At 40.6% G+C, this 22,534-nt stretch overlaps 1 protein-coding gene across 3 annotated transcripts in view; it reads right to left on the bottom strand.

Annotated features, from left to right (window-relative positions):
• Positions 1–22,534, bottom strand: part of CEP112 (centrosomal protein 112) — a 195,998-nt gene that overhangs the window by 41,890 nt on the left and 131,574 nt on the right. For 2 of the 3 annotated variants that reach the window (XM_064728178.1, XM_064728177.1), the window contains exon 24: positions 4,542–4,631. In XM_064728178.1, coding sequence (XP_064584248.1) covers positions 4,542–4,631 — 90 coding nt within the window. Of the gene's footprint in view, positions 1–4,245; positions 4,632–22,534 lie in introns of those variants that run through there. The other variant, XM_064728179.1, reaches the window with a different exon arrangement.

The raw sequence follows: 22,534 nt of genomic DNA, 5'->3' as shown, positions 1-22,534 counted from the left end.
CAGCCTGTGCTGACTGGCTGGGTCTCAGCTCCCAAAGTGTCCCTCGGCTCGGTGACACAAAGGCTCCCTCCGCCCTCCTCACCTGCAGCTGGCCACTAAGCCAACCTGGGCTTTTCAATATCCTAATCTAGAGCTTATTTGCTCTAGATAAGCTCTAGAGCAAATAAGAGCTTGTATGTTACAGTCATGTTCTGAGAATGACACTAGTTGGAGAAACTCTGGCAGTCTGAGGCAGGCACCCCAGGCTGCCATCTGATGGCATTTAGAACTCCCAGATACCTTTAGAAATCACAGAATCATGGAATGGTTGGGGTTGGAAGAGACCTTAAAGATCGCCTCATTTCAATCCCATTGCCATGGGCAGGGACAACTTCCACCAGATAACTTCTATGAAGAAATATGGCCCAAAAGCCCTAAACTAAAGAGCTAACATTACTCAAGAGCTCCAGCCATCAGATTAAGCACTACCTGGGACTCATACTGTGGACATCAATGTCTCTTGCTCATCTGTGTCTCACTGATCCCTTGCTCCCAGCTCCACTATTCCCACCAAGGAGAAGGTGTGGCAAACCTTAGAAGTTCCTCTGTGCTACACAGCAACTGAAATTTCAGAAGGATGCATCACAGCATTCATCTGAGAACAAACATATTTAGTTGGCATGGAAACAGCAAGTTGGGCTGAATGTGGTAAATATCCAGCAGCCATAAAAAAATCGAGCAAGTCAGGATAATAAACATTAGAAATGAAAACTGGCTGAATGCTTTTGAATCATGGCTCTTTTACAATTATCACTCCTGTTTTCATTTGAACATGAGTGAAATCCACTTAAACTAAGCTGCTCCATTTTATGCCAAATACTTCTATAACATCCTCATTCAGATAACTCCTTTCTCCTTTTTCATAATCTGTTTCAGGAAAAAGAAATTAAAGGGCTGAAAACCTCCATTGCTATTCTCCTTCATTTCCTCAGCAATATTAATGAATTGAACATAATTGATTTTCTGTCTCAGAATCTCCTTTAAAACTCTATTTATGACTTGACTGTTTGGAGGTATCTCTATGGCTTGAGTAGCTATAGTGTTGCTACTTCAGTTGTTTGCAAACATGAGGAACTTTTTTCTCCTCTGTTATCCCAAATTTTATATCACAGTCAATCCAAATCTATGGCTAGAAACATTAGAACAAGGAATGAAAAGAATAGGATTTTTTTCCTGAGAAAATTATTGTGTGCAATTCCCAAAAGACAGATTCTTGGAGCTTTTTAGTAAAATGAGTTGGGGTGATTACCTTTCAAAAAAGAATTTGAAATTAAATGAATGCTAAAGAAATCTAGGTAGTAAAGAAACAAAGATTATGAATTTTTATACAGATCCCAGTTCAGCAAAACTTGTTGCACATGCCTGAGTTCCTGGATTCATTCAGCTCCCAGTGATGTGTGTCATTTTTAATTACACACTCACAGGATGTAGAGCCTCCTGTATGAACAATGGGGATTTTTTAAACGATGACTGACAAATGCACAAAGCCACAGGACTTAAGAAATAATGTTTAGTAGGAAATTTTGTCTCACATTAGATCCAGGCACACATCAGAGACAACCAAGGGATACATTCACTGCAGAAGTACAAGATATGGGAACACAATGGGATCACTGGACAGGAAGCTGATCCCACAGTTATGTAGGACTGAGATACAAGAAACTTCACTGCTGCTTTGCAAGGAAATGGTTTGGACACACCCAAATTTGCCAGAAACCTTCCCAGACTATGACTATATACATTCAACAATAACAATTTAAATAAAACTATATATTACAGTTTTCACATTTGCTGCCAGTTTATCACTTTCCATGAATACAGTTATTTATGTCTCAAGATGCTGGACATGTAATTTTTAAAGGAAACATCCAACATTTTGACCTGAAGAAAGATGATTCAGCTCTGGGACTCCACTCTCGAAGTGCAGCATTACACTGGAAAACCAGGACAGAGACAGGACAACCTTTATGGGAAAGATAAAATTATATAAGCCAGCACTTTTGAGAAGTGTGATTGGAACCCATCATCCAGAGATGGCTGCCATATGGCACCACTGGTGAGAGAACACAGACACAGAGTGATTGCACCGACCCACGCTGTAAAATGGGAGAGAAAAACCAAACAGGAGTAAACACGAGTTCATCCAAGAACACAAAGTATGGGAATGGAAAAGCTCCATGAAAACAACAGCTCCTCTCCCAGTGCAGCACCAGGCTCCCCTCCAGAGCAGCTCAGGGCCTGCTGACAGCCCAAAGTATTTTCTCCCCTTTATTTATAGGATAGTTTGTCTCTCTGGATGATTGTAACAACGAAAGGTTAAGCCTGTGTGATCACCAGAGGGTCACTGTGACAAAGAGTTAAACTTTGTGGCTCTGTCAGTCACTCCTAAAGGCTGAAGAGTTATGAGGACGTTGCTCTGGAAAAACGGCCAGCACGGAGCACTGAGATACCACCCAACAAGCCATAACGAGAAACAGCTTTTTAGTTTTAATTAAAAGCACAACAAAATGTTTTTTCATGTCTCATTCATTTGTTTGTTGTTGTTATAGAATCAAAACACAAGATTTTTCCTTTTAATGAGAAACAGAAGCTGTTTAACCCTCGCTCCTCCTTATTTATAGATATGTAAAAGCTTGGAAAAGTGGCTTTTGTAATGGCGCCAGCACAAAGCTCCACGTTTTATGCAATTTTGATTCACACAGTATTTGGTAAAAGCAGAAATGAAGTTACTGCCCTGAATATTTCAAGTCCCTGATCGGCTGATGAGTTGTTAACCACTGTTAACACTTGATGAACATGTTTACAGGTAGCCTGGCCAAACCCAGTAACTGGAACCATGTCAGACCTGTCACTTTTGCATTTTTTCTTCTGGAGAGATAAGCAGAACTAATGAATTAACCAGTCACAGAGGAGACAAGAAACAACTTCCAAAATGTTTGTCTGCAAAACAGACTGAAGCCACCTAAACCAAAGCAGCTTCAGTGGCTCCAGCTGCTTCAGAAAGTCCCAATGGACGAAAGGCAGAGACAAGACCATTGAGGAACTTGGATATGAGCTCCACCAAATCTGCCAGCACATCAAGCTCAAAGATGGACAGCACAGTGTGATTTAAATAACATTCCTGCTCCATTATACTGGGGAACAGGATGTTACCATCTGAACTATTCCTTCATTAATTAAGTCTGGACAGGAGAATTCTGTAGGTTGGTTTGGAGCAGATGTAGGAGGAAACCTTGAAGGCACCCTGTGAATCTGCATGTGCAGCTTTCTACTCTGTATTTCATGAGTGACTTTTTATTTCTTCTTCTGGATCCTTCTCAAAACAGGTCAGAAAAAAAAAAAGCAAAATGGCAGAGACTAAAGAAAAACATAAAAAAAAGAAAAAAAATTGGAAGAGGACATCCCTCACAGCATGCAGCCAGTGCTGTTCCCTGGGAGGGACAACCTTGCTTTGAAGAGCTGATTTTCCTCCTTCTTTTCCAGGAGACTCTGAAGCCAAAATGCAATGCTTGCAGGCCAGCTCTCTCACTGCACCAAACTCTCCAGCGCTGCAGAACTGCAGCTCAGGATGAGCCTGGCAGGACTGGGACTGGGTAAGCTTTAAGGTTATCTGGGAGGCAGAGCGGGGACAGGAGGGAACAGCGAGGAAATACATCAATTAAACACCAAGGGTGACAGAGAATTCCATGTGCCAGTAGCATGACGAAACTGAGGAAAAAACACTTGAAATTAATGATTATTAATCTCCTATACCCACCCCAAGTGATTATTCCTGCAGGTATAGAGTTAGAAATGCTTTATGTAGGACATATGCTGTTGATACTGTTTACTCAGCACCAAATAAAGTTCTCAAATGCTTCAAAACCTTATTTGTATTAGGAATACATAAATTCCTGTCTGATTCAGGCATTCATCACCTGCATATTCTCCTGAATATTTCAATTTAATCTGGTTTGAATGCAGATCATTGATTTTCTGTTCCAACACTGCCTGTAAACACCACACTCTATTTTGCTCAAAGCACACTAAATAATCTCTGACTTCACTGTAAGTGTCCAGAAAAAATTTAGCACTATTCATCATCTGAAACTGTTTACAGACATGTTTGGACAATGAATGCAGAAGATCAGGACTAAAGATTATTTTTAGCTGTTATTGTCCAATTCTACTTCTCTTCATACAAACCATTAAAGAACAGGTTTGAATAGTCTCAGAAACCTTTATTAAAAACTCTACAGTCAGTTGCAAAGAGTCAGTTCAAAATAAATGCATCATTTAGCAGCTCGAATAGCTGAAATACCAACTTGCAATAGAGAGCAGCAGATAAGTATTTGCCTGAAGGGTTCAGACAGTTTAATTCTCTTTTATTACCAACAAAACAGAAAAGCAAGCTAGCTGAGAATTTTGCAGGAAAATATGTGCTTTTGCTTTGAAGGAGGGGATTGTTTTTAACCCTTGCACCTCCTTGCTCAGAGGGTGAGGGCAGCACCCAGTAGTTGTACCTGCTCCTGGGCCTTGAGCTCGTTCTGCTGCAGCCTCCTCTGAGCATCATAAACCTGCCCGCGGTAATTCTCCACCTCGTCCTGCAGGGCCTGCAACAACAGCAAAGGAGGCAAAACACACGTCAGAAACTTGGGATGGCAGCAAAACTTCCAGGTCACGTCTTCAATGAGCTGGGGAAGGACGTGGAGCACTGTGGGTCCAGCTGGACTGGGTGCTGAGGCACGACAGAGGCACTTTGGCCACTCAAAAAGTTACTTTGCACAGGTGGGACCACTGACAGAACAAGAGCAGCTACATCTCAAAAGTCTTATTATAGGCTACTCATCCTAAAATATATTATTTTTATATCTTCTTATAGACCATCCATCCTAAAAATGTAAGAAATACTCTCAAAGGTTGGAAGGCTAATGGAAATATTGCAACATTTGCATTTGCAAATGTCCCAGGTTTTTGTTGTCATCCTCTCTCTGCACAACCTGAGCTTCTTATGTGCAGTTTTGCAGTGTACCAAGAGTTTTTTTTCCCTTTAAGCCAGAATAATCCTCTCTATGGAAAACAATGTCTGGAATTTGGAGTGGAAATGTATTCCATATTACTGAAGTGGGATGCTGGCCGAGATGAGGGGCTCCCCTCCTGCCCTGTAGTCAAATCTAGCACGTGATCTACAAATGAAATATAAATGGCAATAAATAAAAGGAATAATGTGATCGTGTCACTTCACCACAACTACCCAATCCTTATTTAGTTCAGAAGTAATCACTCCTAAACCAAGCTCATAAAATGCATGGACAAATTTATTTTGTCATGATTGTTCTCCTTATACATTTATTTTTATTCCAGCAGTCACTCAGAGCCTTGATCTTTTTTGTTACATGCTTAACAAAGGAACAGCGTGCCCCAAGGAACTGATAGTCTGTGTTATTTCTAACAGATACACACCAAACAAACAATACCAAGTTTCAAAGATTTTTTTTTTGTTTGTTTTGAAAGTTTCCTCCTCATTGTTGGATGTTTGAATACACGCTTAACATTTACTCACACATTTACTAAAAGCTTAGCGATGTTGTCAGCTTGAATAAAGGCATTGTTAACTGCAAGTGCTGACTCCAAGCAAAGTGCACAATGTGGATGGGGGATTGACACCAGCACAGAGGCGGCTGTGGCTGCAGAAAGGGAATATTTTGAGTTATCTTTTGTATGGCAGGAAAGCGGGGCATTGATACCCATCAGAGAAGCAGCACGGGGCTGCAAATGCCACGGAAGGAGCCTCCAGTGATGCTTTTAAAGAAGCTGAGCTGCACAGAGGCCTTCTGCAGAGCACCCTGGAATTACAGAATCACCGAGGCTGGAAAAGACCTCCCAGAGCATCGAGTCCAGCCCCTGACCAACCCTACAATGGTTATTAATCCTATCACGAAATGCCACGTTCGCTGCTGTTTGAACACCTCAGGGATGGTGACTCCACCACTTCCCTGGGCAGCTCCAGATCTTGACCATCCTTTCAGTGAAGAAATTTCTTAATATCCAACCTAAACCTCCCTTGCTGCCCCTGCTTTTCCCTTGGGAGGAGAAACCAACAACCCCACGGACTGAGGGAGCTTTGCAGGACCTGCCATTTGGTTCATCTTTGCTTCCAGCAGCCCAGGGTACCTGGGCACAACTCAGGATCATTAAAAGTCCTCGTGGTGCAAAGATTTAACAGCAAAAATGCCTTGCTCTTTTCCACAGCACCGAAATCCTGCACTCTCCAATAATTTACAGGATAAAATTGCTATTGAGATAAGATAAGAGGACTACTTATGATAGATCTTGAAGGCTGTTTTGAAGTGATGCCAGGCATTAACTTTAAAGTCTTATAGCTGCAAGACTGTTACATGTTCTGATGCCAAAAATTGTAACCAGACCCAAGCATGAACTTCAAATCTGCCCAGGGACTTTTATGCTATCAGAGCTTCTGAGAAATGTTGAAATCCAGGCTTTGAATACATAACTCGTCTTCAATACTCAACAAGTCTTGCAGTACCAGCAATTTGCATTAATATAATGAAATATATGTGGGAATTATTTGTGAACTGTTGGCTTTTTGTTTGCTTTTTGTACATCTATCTTGTGAGGTAAAACAAACAAACATAAAAGCTAAAATGAGCAGTGCAGATATGCAATAAGGAGCAGGGTCATTCCACATCCCAGGAAGATCACCAAAAACCCAATTAATTAGACAAAAATCCTGCCATAACCCCAAAGTGTCCATTCATAACCTGCCCAGGATGACTCTCAGGAACATTCCTGGAGGACACTTTGGATAAACTACAAAGCATGACCCATCTTCTCCTGCTCTTTCAGGGTCAGCTTTTCCAGCCCAAATGGTGAAAAATAAGGAGGGAAGAAACCTCATCACACATCACTCATCCTCCCCTTGTGCTCCAGACAAAGTCTGACCCTTTCGCAGGACTTTGAAGCTGGCCAAGAGATAGCATTTAAGTGTTTAAATACATGTGAGTGCATAAATATGTGTTTGTGCCAGAAAACAGATTTTTACCACCCCCATTTTCAGGTCCTGAGTACAAAATTGAATCTCAAACTGTTCCTGCACAGGACAGCAGCCCCGTGGTGGCAAAGAGAACTGGTGCCCTGCTCCTTCCTTCCTTTCTTCCCTTCTGTATTTTTACATCTCTTATTTACAATAAACTTCTTCTGCAGAGGTTAAAACGAGAGGTTCCTTTAAATCTGAGGGCTTGCAATGCATCTGAAAGTCATTTAATTTGGGAAATTCAGATAACACAGCCTTTGTTAGGTTCACCTACTCCAGATAGTGTTTGCCAGCACGGAGCACACATGTTTTATTTCATTAGGAGAGCAGAAAACGTCTTAAATTTAAATTTAGAAAGAAGGTATTTTTACTATAGCATGTAAGTACAGCAAACTAACAACTCTTCCAGTTATCCATTCACCATTTGTCCAAACCAGAATTTGCTGTATGAACTCCCAGACTTTTCCAATCACATCATAACTGGCTGTTGGCAGGTTTTGTATTGGGATGGCAAAAAAACAACTCAGCTAATTCCTTGGATCAATCACAAATACCTTCACTGGACCCTTTTTGGACTACTCCTGTGCTGCATAAATTCCATGAGTAATTAATGTTCGTTTGAGTACTCCAGATATTCTATCAGCACAATGGCAGAAAAAAAGTAAAACCAAAAGTTCAGCATTTGATCAAAGCTGTGCCAAAATTGAAAAGCAGCATCAAAATCTCATGGTTGCTGTAGATTCCTGCAGGTGATTAACTCTGAAAACAGCAATTAGAAGTTTGTTGCCCGTGATTTTAATTTTCTAGGAGGGACCATGAGAGATGTCATGAATAATTCACTTTTTTGAAGATCACACTGAAATTCTCTCTGTAGTCAAAACGCCTCCCATGCAGTGGCCAGAGCCTGAGTGCTGATGGCAATTCCTGAAGCTCCCAGAACCTCAGATCTTTCTCTGAATCACACAGGGAAGCTTCTGCCATGTAGAACACTCTTCAAAAACAGCAGAGCATTTACCCCAGGTACACCCCAGAACATCTCTTTTATAAAATTAAACAATGTTTTGTTTTGTTTAGAAACGCAGCTTTAATTCCGCTTCAAAGTGTCACATTTTGCCCAAAGAGCAGCAGAGCCTATGACTAAAAACTGCCAAGATGAAGAAAAAGGGATTAAAAACAAAAATCCAGGCCAATTTTTAAGCGTCAGAGGCACTTTTTCCCCTGAACAGAAAACAAAACTTAACTTATTTAGTTAAATTTTTCCAGGTTCGGATGAATTCCCGTCCCTCAGCTGTGCTAAGCTGACTTGCATCACTCTTATAAAGACAATATTATTTTTTTTTTCAGTTAAACGGGCTTCCAAATGCCATGTAAACATGTTTGCTGTTGAATGTCTACACCATACCTGACCTTGGAAGTGCTTTGTGTTGGCCAGAGAACAAAGAAATCAAATGTTTTGCTTTCCAGCCCAGATATCCTACACTTTGAAAAGCTCTTAAAAATGTAAATGAGATAATAAGCTCCGATGCAACAATGTGGGTGAATTACAGCCGGAGAAAGGGAAAACTCATTTGATTTACTTCTAAAAATGGAAAGGATCCTAAAATAAAATCACATTGTTTGGGTCTCACGGAGCACTGGGAGGCAGGGGAAGGAGGGAAGGGAGAAGGGACGGCTTTGGGAAGGCAACGCTGGAATTTTCGGGCAGATTTTGGGACCTGGAGTTTGTGCACGAGCCCATCCCAGCCCTGGGACCCAGAGATGGGCAAGGAGAAAGGAACCTCTGAGCTGCATTTCTGGGTAGGCACCTTTTATTCCCCCCGTTATCCCACTGGGCATGGGTTACCTCCAGCAAAACGTTTAATGGAGTTTACTTCAGCCCCAAATTGAGGTTATTTCAGCCCAAAATGGAGTTTATTTCAGCCCAAAATAGAGTTTTTTTCAGCCCCAGATGGAATTTATTTCAGCCCAAAATGGTATTTATTTCAGCCCAAAATCTGGTCTATTTCTGACCCAAATGGAGTTTATTGTGATCCAAACTAATGGTACTTTAGCCCCAAACAGAGTTTATTTCAGCACCAAATGAAGTTTATTTCATTCCCAAATGGAGTTTTTATTTCAGCCCCAAATGAAGTCTATTTCATCCCAAATCGAGTTTATTTCTGACCTAAATGGAATTTATTTCAGCCCAAAATGAAGTTTATTTCTGACCTAAATGGAATTTATTTCAGCCCAAAATGAAGTTTATTTCAGCCCCAAAGAGAGTTTATTTCTGACCTAAATGGACTTTTGTCCAGCCCCAAATGGAGTTTATTTCAGCCCAAATGGAATTTATTTTAGCCCCAAATGGAACTTATTTCAGACCCAAATGGAGGTTATTTCAGCCCAAAACTGAGTTTATTTCAGCCCAAACTGGAGGTTATTTCAGCCCCAAAGAGAGTTTATTTCAGACCCAAATGGAGTTTATTTCAGCCCCAAATGGAGTTTATTTCATCCCAAAATGGAGTTTATTTCAGCCCAAAATGGAGTATATTTCTGACCCAAATGGAATTTATTTCAGCCCCAAATGGAACTTATTTCAGCCCAAAATTAAGTTTATTTCTGACCCAAATGGAGTTTATTTCAGCCCCAAATGGAGTTCAGTTCAGCCCCAAATGCAGTTTTTATTTCAAATGAAGTCTATTTCATCCCAAAATAGAGTTTATTTCTGACCTAAATGGAATTTATTTTAGCCCAAAATGAAGTTTATTTCTGACCCAAATGAAGTTTATTTCAGCCCAAAATGAAGTTTATTTCAGCCCCAAATAGAGTTTATTTCAGCCCAAAATGGAGGTTATTTCAGCCCCAAAGAGAGTTTATTTCAGACCCAAATGGAGGTTATTTCAGCCCCAAATGGAATTTATTTCATCCCAAAATTGAGTTTATTTCTGACCCAAATGGAGTTTATTTCAGCCCAAAATGGAGTATATTTCTGACCCAAATGGAATTTATTTCAGCCCAAAATGGAACTTATTTCAGCCCAAAATAGAGTTTATTTCAGCCCAAAATTAAGTTTATTTCTGACCCAAATGGAGTTTATTTCAGCCCAAAATGGAATTTATTTCAGCCCAAAATAGAGTTTATTTCAGCCCAAAATTAAGCTTATTTCAGCCCCATATGGAGTTTAGTTCAGCCCCAAATGCAGTTTTTATTTCAAATGAAGTCTATTTCATCCCAAAATAGAGTTTATTTCTGACCTAAATGGAATTTATTTTAGCCCAAAATGAAGTTTATTTCTGACCCAAATGAAGTTTATTTCAGCCCAAAATGGAGTTTATTTCAGCTCAAAATAGAGTCTATTTCAGCCCTAAATGGACTTTATTTCAGCCCAAATTGGAGGTTATTTCAGCCCCAAAGAGAGTTTATTTCAGACCCAAATGGAGGTTATTTCAGCCCCAAAACTGAGTTTATTTCAGCCCAAATGGAATTTATTTTAGCCCCAAATGGAACTTATTTCAGCCCCAAATGGAGGTTATTTCAGCCCAAAACTGAGTTTATTTCAGCCCCAAATGGAATTTATTTCAGCCGAAATTGAGGTTATTTCAGCCCAAAATGGAATTTATTTCAGCCCAAAATTGAGTTTATTTCTGACCCAAATGGAATTTATTTCAGCCCCAAATGGAACTTATTTCAGCCCAAAATGAAGTTTATTTCAGCCCAAAATGAAGTTTATTCAGCCCCAATGGAGCATTTTCAGCCCCAAGGGAGAGCACACGTGGGTTGCTGCCTGCAGAGCTGGGCTGTGGCTCAGCACGGTTGGGATGAGGATGCGCAGGATCACAGGAATTCTGTGGGATACCCAGGGGCAGAGTGAGGCTGGGAAAAAAGGAGGTTTTTAAAAAAACCCAACGTGTCAAGCACAGAGTTTTGACAAGGAGCCCTAAAGAGACAAAAAGGTGCAGTGCCAGCACTCCAAAATCCCCTCTCAAGGCAGGAATTAATTTTTGGTGTCAGGTACAGGGCTCGATCTAAATCCACTGAAAGCTGGAAAGAGTTTGAAGAACCCCAGGAACAAGCATGGAACAGGAATGTAGGAACGATTTGGTCTCCAATATATGAAACCTGATTTGATTTTCCTTTAACCACAGGGTATTTATCAAAAGTGTTGGATTACCTGAAAGAAAGTTCAGTTCCGAAGAATTGCATAAACAGAAACAATTACAATTCTTAATTTCTGTGTATTGATTACAACTGTGAGGAAACTATTTACAAATGTGATATGTTTTCTTTCTTTAACCTCAAATAATTTCCTATTTTTTGTGTTTTCCTGAGAGCAGACAAGACTTGATTCCTGATCCCATCACATCATTGGGAATTTATGGATCACAACCATTTATCTGTCTGCTCTTAGGGTTGAATAAATAAGTGACACTTAAAAAAAAATTCCAAAAAATATTAAATATCAATGTATCTTCACTTTGAACCAGAAAACAGCAGAAAAGTTGCTGCTCATCCTGATCAGGTTATACAAGATAATGTCAGTCTTTTTTTATTAGAAATATGTAATTTTTATTAGCAACTCTGCACATATGGATGTGCATCTGTATCAAGAAAAGCCCTGGAAATTTATGACCAGTGCAGAGTAAAGCTACCACTAAAGGTAGTGAGAGTTAGCACTTTTCATCTTCAAAGAATTTTTCAAATGTTACCAAATTAATATAATTAGTTAATGAAAGATGCAGTAATAAAAGCTACTCTAATTACCTACTGTAGTCTTAATTATCTCCTTACTAATGCCACAGAAGAAGGCTTCCACTTTACATCCTCAAAACATGTGCCAACAATAATTCTGAATACAGGCCTCTCTTCAAGTGCCTTCTAAATTCAATTTACATCCATTGATGTGTTTTCTCTCCTCGTTCATGAGAAGAAAATCTCTGGAACTTTGAGGAGAAAAAAGCCCCATGTGAATGCTAAAAAAAATTAAAGAGAATTTTCTTCCAGAAATACACATGGAGATGATTTAAAATTTTGTCATTAAAACATTTGATTTTCAAAATCTTTATCTCTCCATGAAGCCAGAATTATAGGCTGTCTGGGCAAAATTAGAGTCAAATATTTAGAGTCAAAAATTCAGAGTCAAATACAACTCTATCCAAAGGAAGCAGCCAAGAATCCCATCCAGATTTTTAAAAGCAATCATTAATTTTGCTAAAACATTTCATGGAGATAAATAGATTTATCTGGGTTCATGACTACTCCAAATAAATTGGGCAAATACATCTGTGAAGAGCACTGATGCAATGCCATGAGTCTGAGCAAAACAAGGGTGTTCTAAAAGTGAAATAATTATATTTGAGCCAAATTGTTGGGGCATCCTCAGCACTTTTTGGGTTTTCACTGAGCTCCTGCCCATGACACTGCAAACAAAAACAAAAAAATCTCTGTACTTGGAGTTTTCTCTTGGTTTTGGTGCAAAGCAAAGGAAATCTTCTGGTTTTAACCTAATACATATGTCTGCTGCTCACATATGGCAAAATTCCTTTCTGGTGGGAACTTTTTCGCCGTTGTTGCAACACACAATATATCCAGAAAGTCTCCTTTGATGTTGAACTATTGCTCCACCACTCATTATGCTACTGATTCAAAATGAAAGGCAAAATTTCTGCTGTTTCTGTTAAAACAATGGCTTTGTTTTTGCAAACAAGGTTTTCCACAACCTACAGGCAGGGGCCAACATTACTGCAAGAGAAAAGAAAATCTCTTATTTTACAGAGAAAACAGTCATGGTGTTTAATAACACGAATTATTTCTCTATCCTATAGGTACATTACAATTGCTGTTATGACTGTACAGAAAATTTAGGCTTTATTGCTCCTCAGGAACAGAAATGAAAATGCCTTGAGCGATATTTGACATCTCTCTTTCCTATTTTAGTTTCACTGACCTCCCAGCCTGTTACCATCAGTCCAGTTCAGGATCTGGTGAGGCTGGGAACAGCTTTGGATGGGCGGGGGAAAGGGGAAAACCTGCAAATTCTGCTCCTCACAGTGTCCTACCATGCACTGACAGCAAATCTGTCATGATTCCTCATGCCTAATATTTCATTTCAACCACTAAACACTATTTCATGAAGAGTGAACGTGAATTGCAACACAGAATGAAAATGCAAATTGGTAATACCTTTGTGAATGTGTCCCTACAAGAGCTGGCTGCCCATTTTCTGCTGCCATTATGGAAAAAAAAAAAAGATTTCCTTGGTCAGGAATCAGATACAAGGTGTAATTTCCAAAGGCACAGAATTCAGCATGAATAACATGAGCTCCCACATACACCAGGGCACATTGGGAAGTTTGGCTCACTTTGCTGACGTTTCAAAATGGGAATGGAGAACTTGCAAAATTCTCCAAGCTGGGGGCTCTGCCCATCCCCACCAGTCAGGCAGCTCCTGCTGCACCAGGCTATGGTGAAAGAAAGAAAAGAAAGAAAAGAAAGAAAAAGAAAAGAAAGAAAAGAGAGAGAGAGAGAGAGAGAGAAAGAAAGAAAGAAAGAGAAAGAGAGAAAGAGAGAGAGAAAGAGAGAAAGAGAGAAAGAGAGAAAGAAAGAAAGAGAAAGAGAAAGAGAAAGAGAAAAGAGAAAGAAAGAAAAGAAAGAAAGAAGAAGAAAGAAAGAAAGAAAGAAAGAAAGAAAGAAAGAAAGAAAGAAAGAAGAAGAAAGAAAGAAAGAGAAAAAGAGAGAAAGAGAAAGAAAGAAAGAAAGAAAGAAAGAAAGAAAGAAAGAAAGAAAGAAAGAAAGAAAGAAAGAAAGAAAGAAAGAAAGAAAGAAAGAAAGAGAAAAAAAAAGGGAATAATTTGACTCAAGGAACAGAATCAAGTCTCTCCAGCAGTAGGGGAAAAATTTAAAGTAGGTCATTTAACATAAAAGAAAAATACATGCAAACACTTTGCAGTGTGGCAGGCTCTAATATAAGCTATTTTCATTTTTGACAATTCACTGGCAGCACATTATAAAGTTGGGATCATCAGCATTAGCTCCTGAGCAGTCCCATAACACTTCCACATCAAACTTCATCTGGTGTCTTTTGGAGATCACCTGAGTACTGCAAGGATTCTCAATATGCTTATATCTTCCAGCTTTGCTCCTGTAAGGTTTTTGCTGAATGCTTTCAGCATTTTCTATACACACACAGTTGAGCTGACCAAAATTTTAAAATAATTTTCCTGCAAAAATTAGGTCTATTAGAAGGAATTCTTCCCTGTGAGGGTGGGAGGCCCTGGCACAGGGTACCAGAGCAGTTCTGGCTGTCCCTGCATCCCTGGAATGTCCAAGGCCAGGCTGGACAGGGCTTGGAGCAGCCTGGGACAGTGGGAATGTCCCTGTCCATGCAGGGAGTGGGATGAGATTGGCCTTAAGGTCTCTTCCAACCCAAATCTTCTCAAGACTCCATAATTCTAAGACATATCCCTAAAATACCTTGATGGCACCAGCAGGGCTATTTGGAGACATAAAATTCGACAGGGGCTTAAGCATTTTGCTGAGTCAGGGCTTCGCTGCAGGACATTATAAACTCAATTCTTTTGAAAGGCAAAGGATGCCATAAGGTCCTGCAGAGATAACAGTTCAAAGAAAACAGCAGCACAAATTGTAAAGCCGGGCATTTTTTGTCAGGGGGAGCCAAGGAGGGAATTGTTTTTGCTTTGTTTTAGTGGCTCAGGTGACAGGAGGGAAAGGGAGGCAAGGTTCAAAGGCTGTAATAAACTGGCTTTCATCTGCTTTTCTCAACGGGCCACAAAACCCAACAAGCACTCGCCATGTCCAAGCCCTGCTTTGTCTGTGACCAGGACGCTTTGGGGCTGCTGTGATGAAGGCAATCACAAGCCTGACAGCTGCAAGATTTACTGTAATATTTCCCTGGAGTGTTTTGCACTTTGCTTTCACACTCCTTCCCCTTTTTCTCAGCCTGCATGAGTGTCATGGTCAATGGTCAAGAGCAGAGCAGAGGCTGCCAAAAGGAGAAAAGCCCTCAACTGTCTCCCCCTCGCACTCGCCCAGGTTTAGGCAGAAGCACCAGTGGTGCACATTTACCAGATAAAATGAATCTTTTAAACCCAAAGATACCATGACATCTTAAGCATAAACTTATAAAGGAAAAGTTCAGAACTCCATTTTAAACCACTTATGAGAGGATTTACCAAGATTCTGCCTAATGTTCAGCTGACGCTTTGTCAAAAACATTTATCACGAAGCTTTTGAAGTTCCTTAGCTCCCCCCAAGTTATTAAAACTTGAACTGCAGAGTTTGTTATCAGCCTCAGAGCACACACAAAATACATCAGGTATTTTTTCAGTCAACCTTTCAGTCTGATTTGGAGACTATTATCCAAAATACAACGCTCCCCATCAGGTTCGTGTCTGACAGATAATGCTGAGCAGGCGGAACCGCTGCGCCTGATTGATCCGCGAGACAATTTTCATTTCCTAATTTGCTTTTTATTAAACACTTTGCAATCAAAGGCAACAGCGAGGAGTCTGCCATTCTCTGAGCAGGTTTCCTGTGAAGACCTGATGTCAGCTTCAAGGTTTTCAGGCAACTTTTTGAATTTTTGATGCTCTGTCGCAAGAACGTCTAAAACGTTGTGTCAACACCGTGCTACTGCAAAACTGCTATTGTGAACACAAATTAACCAGAAAAACACCTGGTTCTGCTGCTTGCTGTGCTCTTAACAACACTTCTGTAAAAAACAACCATCAGGGGTTGGGGCAGAATTTCCTGCAATGACTTGGAGAAGGCCTGAGTGTGATAAAGCAGATTTATCAATCACTGGCTGAACGGGGCAATCTTCATTCCCAACCAGGTTTATCACCAAACTGCCACTTTAAGTGGGTGTTCAGATACTTCACACCTGGAGCCAGCCCAGAGGCTCCAGCAGACCCCTGGTGCTCTACAAATGTCTCTTTAAAATGCATTGCTCCTCAGGGATACACACAGACCTGGAAATATAAACATTTCTAACAAGCCTTACAAAACCTCTTATTTTGTTATGCTCTTTTAAAACAGAAATATGAAATATTTCTAATCAATAGGCCAATCTGATTCCCAGTAGGAATGAAAGAAAAGCTATTTATTTTGTGCAATCAAGCGCTCAGCATTGCTGCAATTCTCCCATTACATAAAATAACACACATTTTCTTGCACACAGGCACACACAAAGAAATCTAATAACGCCTTTTTACCTTTCAAAGTAACCTTAATCAACAAAATTAACTTGCAAGGCAAACCACTGCTTTTTGAACTGAACAAGAGCGAGCTTGACTCAACACATGTGAGATGTGAGGGCAGCAAAGTAATATCTGCTAAAATTATGTCTGGAAGCCAAAAATGGGGCGATTCTTGACAGGGGAGGATGCACACTTGGAAACTTGGAAATTCTTTTATTCAAAGTCTTTAATGACCTCCAACCCAATTACATTTGCAACAAGACGTGACAATGCAGTTGCTCCTATTTAAAAGTATGAGTGAAAACGGAGTATTTTTGAAGGCTGGTTCTTCTTTTTTTACTTTTTAATCATGTTGAGATGAAGCTCATTTACTTAAAAAGAAAAAAATGAAACAGAACGTCCTCTGCAGCTGGTCAAACAGATTACGAAACTCTAATCTCAGTAGCCTGAGGAAAACCAAAACTGTTTTTCAAGTATCTATTTTATAGAGCATTAGCTTTATACTTTTTAAAAGAGGCATTAACATAACTGATCAGAACATCCCAGAATGTTTCTGATCTAGTTAATCATATGACGTTATGACAGAGATTCTTGCTGTCATAATGCCAATGTTTCTAAACATTTCTAAAATCCTTTAAGTTCTTTTTTTTTTTTTCCCAAATTAGACATGGGGAAGAACTATTTCAGTTTCTTCAGAAGTTTTTTTGTTCATTTTAGAGCTCTACAAAAGTGGTGCAGGATATTTCAGATAGACACATGCACACATAGCAAGGAAAAATGTCAGGCTCCATGACCTATTTAAATATTTCTGATAGCTTCTTATACAAAATATTTTACTCTAATTCCTGCATAGTCCTCACCACTGTATTTCTTTAACTCTGTTGTATTCTTTACAGCTGAACTGGAATCATCGAGAAAAAAAAAATCAGAATTTGTCTAGTTTAAATTTATTGGGTTTGTTTCCCTTAAAAGCAATTATTTAAACACTGAAGCCCATGCTGAATTTTTTTGGTGCTAACAGTTTCTCCAGTAGAGGTAAGAATAAGGTGAAATTTATACACAGGCAAGCTAGGAAGAGGATAAGAGGGGGGAAACACTCACCAAAGTTATTGCTGTGCCTCAGATACAATTTTAGTGGGGTGTCAGGAGCTCTTATCACAGTTGTGACAAAGCAGATTGATTTCCATTGAGAGCTTTTGGGCTTTGTTTGTTTGTTTGTTTTTGTGGGGTTTTTTGATACGTCTGTTTCAGCCCAGTTTTGAGCAGGGACTCTGCTGTTTCAGTGTGAAGATCTTTCTGCTGTGGCAGAAAATGAAAATGCACAGGCAGAGAGGGGCTCAGTCCCACCCAGCACGGGTCCTGCTGAGTTCATTGTGACTTTAAGGCATCCCCAAGATATTCCCCTGCTTTTGCTTCCCAGGGGCACCCACAGGGTCCCGACAGGGGAGCTGAGATACCCCCAAAAGGCACAAAAAGCTCTTAAAAATATATATGTAAATAGCTCAAAACATTCTATACAGAGAACAGTTTTTAAATGCAACAGGACTAAAAATAACAGAAAACAGATCAGGTTCTGAGCACCATGAGTTTCTCATTTGTGCAGCTCCACATTAACTTCTCTCATTTAAACTGCAGTTACTTCATGCATCCCAAAACCTTCCCCTTAGCACAACTGAGACAAAAACTGCAGGAAAAACAAGAAGAAAAAAGGCACAATGGGAAAGATCTGAGAATTCCAGAACTGGTTGAGTTCATAAAGCTCAGTCTAGTTCAGGATCTGATAAAGAAGCACAAATGAGCCTGGGCTGTGCTGAGATGGAGAAGGGACATCAGCTCTTCACACCCACCACAAGGCTGAGCTGGAAACACAAATGAGAGCTCAGCAACACCAAACTTCATTGGCAAACACACATTTCCACACAATGGTTATCAACAGACACAAACACTGAGTAAAAGTGATGGGTTATTCTGGGAGCAGGAAGAAAACAATACACGAGGCAGGAGTCCCTCCTTGGAGCCCAGAGCATGGCTGTGGCCAGAGGTGTTTCCAGGCAGACAATTAAAATCCACTGATAATATCCAAATTGTTAAATAGTCTTCAGTAATTGCTGCTCTACCTTGCTGAATTACAAGTGCAAGACTGGAAAGGACATGAATGATATTGACAGTAGAAACAAAAGCAAGGGGAGTTTAAATACAGCACATAAAGTTGTTTTCTGGAGCCAGAGTGTCAATACCCACCCTGCATTCTCCTCCCAGCTGCTTGGTTCAGTGCTGCAGGTGTTCCTGCAGGTACCTAACATTTGTCAGCCTGGATTTTTATTGATACAGTTCCATTCTGCCCCTGCCAGGCTTCTCAGTGAGCAAACAAACTCACTTTTCATGTTCAGTGCTCTTGTTTGTACTTTTACCCTTTCTTACATAACAAAGCTGGCAGGGAGCAGAGCAGGGAGAGCACCTGGGGCTCTGCTGTGGGTGCAGGGGTTGGGCACTCCTGGTGGGCATCACCCCTCCCTGAGTGAGCACATCCCCCTCTTGGGTCTCCTCCAGGTGAGATCTTGTGTGACCGTGCTCACAGGGGTCTGGGGATGAGGGATGAGATGAGGATCTGACCCCATGTTTCAGAAAGCTTGATTTATTATTTTATGATATATATTACATTAAAACTATACTAAAAGAATAAAAGAAAGGATTTCATCAGAAGGCTGGCTAAGAATAGAATAGAAAAGAATGATAACAAAGCTTCTGTCTTGGACAGAGAGTCTGAGCCAGCTGACTGTGATTGGCCATTAATTAGAAACAACCACATGAGACCAATCACAGATGCACCTGTTGCATTCCACAGCAGCAGATAATCAATGTTTACATTTTGTTCCTGAGGCCTCTCAGCTTCTCAGGAGGAAAAATCCTAAAGAAAGGATTTTCCATAAAAGATGTCTGTGACAATCTTGCTGTGTAAAGGTGGGTGCAGGGTGGCAAGGGAATGAAAAAGCCAAGGAGGTCCCTGGTGCCACAGGTGGGAGCTCATGGCAGTCCCTGGGCACTCACATAAAATTTGGAAAGGAAAACATTACATCACTTCAGGTTTAATGTATTTTCAGCAGTTTTAGCTGAAAAGAGAGATAGCACAACCTTCCATTGGAATGAAAATATTGTGCTGCTGGGACAGGGACTCTCAGGAGCCTGGATGGACTCAGTGATCTCAGAGGTTTTTTCCAACTTTAATAATTCTGTGAGTCTGGACCAGCAGCACTGCCCACCTGGCAAGGGCACAAATGATGTGTTTTCCTAAACCACAGGATATCTGCATGGAGTTTTAGTGCTGCCATGTCCTAACTAATCATTTCCTTAGAAAAGGGACTGGCTTGTTTTCCCCTGATCTGGTTCTAGAAGAACTTGCATCCACTCCTTTTTGTATTACAAATGATCTGGTCTGTTTTCAGGACATGATGAGTGATGCTCTCCTTCCTCCCCACACCAGGCTTTGTTCCTTTGGGATGATCTGAACTGAGAGACAGCAAACCCTAGGGCAGAACTGAGCTGGGACTTCCTGGCAAATCTCAAGAGGGAAGTGAACAGGGCATTGCATGTTTTGTCTTCTATGGCCAACGTGGCCTGGTTTGAAATCCATGATCTCATGCCACGCTGGGCCAGGAAAATGGCATATCCAGGGCATGGGTTTCCAGCATAAAATACAAGTGAGGTGATCTGATGTGACTCTATTCACCTGCCAACAGCCCTGGCAGAAAAATAAACAGGTTCTGGGGATGAGCTGCTGCTGGAGGCAAAGCAGGAACCTTCAGAAGAGCTGCCCTGACCTGTGAGGAACTGGTGTTTTTGCTTTGAACTTCAGCACATCTTAATGAACTCTTCATAATTGGCAATCTGGGGTTTTCACTGATGATTTATTTTCTGGATGTGCCAAACACAGGAGACAAATTCAACATTGGAAATACAAATTTGGGTCTCACAGTTGGTTGTCCAGGCTGGTGAAGCAGTTCCAACACCACTGCAGGTCACTCTGAGTTGTATCAGGAATTAGATTTGTACATGAAGGTCCATCAGTGCTGAAGAATTTGGTTTCATAATTACTAAAACATGTTGATTTAATTGAAGTCGTTGACTTCAATGTGGTGAAGGCTTAAACAAAAAATAAGCAGAGAAAGTTTTAGTAACAGAAGAAGTTAAAAAGTAGTTGTGTCCTCCTCCTTACTCGGAGTAGTAAGGTTTTTGTTGTGCTTGACTCATCCCTGCTTTACTGCTCTTCCATTCCTCTATTATCTGGCAGTTTTGAGGGAGATGCTGCCAAGAAATTCATTTAAAGTCCTAAATTTTATCCTGTAGGCAACCTATTTCAGTTTCCTGAAAATAAATTTCATACGCAGACCCCTGAAGAAGAAAACAGGTGAACTCTCTCTGCCCCATAAATCAGTCAGGCTTCCTGAAGAGGATACAAAACTAAAGATGCCTGCACAGAAACACTTGAGAAAAAGCTTCAGCCTTGAGTTCACAGTCTTCTCCATAAGCCTCAAGCCCTCTGTCTTCCTCATTCATATTTTCAAGGGTGAACCAATAAATATTTACTGCCTCAGATCCTGTTCATCAGTGAATCAAGACTTGATGGTGCAAGAATCAGCGACAATGAACTGCTCCCAGGAAAGGCACCCCACTCTCCAGTGCAGGATGGAGGAAGGACATGAAATGCATATCCACATGCAACAGGCTCAAAGAATAAAGTGTATTTTTATCTAGTTTTCCATCTTATTACACACACATGTGCTGTATGAACACACAGAGGCAAGTTCCTTGGGCTGGAAGGCAACGAGGTGAACACACAGAAAATATTCACTGTAGAAATTTTAGTGGGAAAAGCAGCAGAGCACAACACACAGAATAGACTTTCCCCTGCTTCTGGACTCCAGAGCTATTTTGGCTGCCAAGAGTACACAAAATTTCCACTGAAGGGCAAATCAAACCAATTTCCCTGAGGATGGAGGCATCAGAAAACTCGCTGAGGTTATTCCATCCGTGCCTACGCATTCTCCGAGCGGATGAGCAGCTTCGCTTTGAATCCATGTCAAACCACAAGGACTGGCTGATAATAACACTCAATTAACATGATCTCGTCCCTCTAGAAAAAGCTGGCAAACAGCTCCACCTCACCTTTGCTGGCTGGGCACAATGGGGTGATTGATGCTGTGAGGAAATGGGATAGGTCTGCACCGAGGAGCCGACGGGTCAGGTTTGGTGACAGTGTTTGTAGGTTTAACCTCTTACCCAAACCTCTGAGATGAAAAAGCCACTTCTGCTGAGCACACAACTGTGAGAAAGCCAGAGCCAGAGCTGGCAAACACCAAGCTGGGCTAATTAGACAGGTGTTTTGAAAAACCCCAAACTTTACACTTTTATTTGGAGCTTTTGATGTCGTAGCTGGTGCTGTTTCACACACTGGGGCTCCAGAGAAAGGCAGGAGCTGCTCCCCTGCTCGGCTCTGGGGGTGAGTTTGCCATCTGATCTGCTGAACACACAGATAAAAGTCACCGCAGACTTTTCTCCCTTTTCAAGTGCAGCACTGTAACTTGGAAAGTTCTTTTATTCTCCACTCTGCTGACGCAAGAAAGTGGCAGGAATATGGCAGCTCTGGCTGCTTTCCTTTTGTAGCTCTTTGTAAGTAATCTTTTAATGCTAACAAAACAATAGGTATTTTCATTTTGGATGGAAAAAAACATTCCAGTAATAGAAAATTAAGGCAATGCCTTTCAAAAAGTCTAAGAGTGCTACTGACCACTTGATTCTTCTCCTACCCTGCCTTTAAATATTGGTAAATAGTTACCAGGCACAGGTATCAGATTCTCCAGGTTTCTCTTGTTACACTTAAGAAAGGCCCAACTATTATGAAAATGGTGAAGTTTAACAAAGATATTTCTATTTCCCTGTGATGTGCCATTCAAAAGTGTTAGCCAGTCGTTTTTTAAAAAACACTCTTGATATTTGATCTTCTTGAGTTTCAGTTACATATAAAGCTGGAGAGCCAGCAGAAAATTCTAAGTGGAATCTGAAGATTTCTTAAGTCAACACTCATTTTGGCAGGAGCATTTTAATGCACAAAGCTGAAATCCTCAGTGACTCTCTCCTGCTGATATCCTTGGAGCAGCCAGCACCACGATTAGCACAAAATCAAAAGCAACATACAGCTCTGCAAAAAAAAAAAAAAGATGTGGACACAAATGCTGGAATTGGATGCACAATGGCATCAACCAGGGCACCC

The sequence above is a fragment of the Zonotrichia leucophrys genome, chromosome 18 (genome assembly GCF_028769735.1).
Source record: "Zonotrichia leucophrys gambelii isolate GWCS_2022_RI chromosome 18, RI_Zleu_2.0, whole genome shotgun sequence".
NCBI classification, from domain to species: Eukaryota; Metazoa; Chordata; class Aves; order Passeriformes; family Passerellidae; genus Zonotrichia; species Zonotrichia leucophrys.
This window is presented reverse-complemented; position numbering and strand designations above follow the sequence as displayed.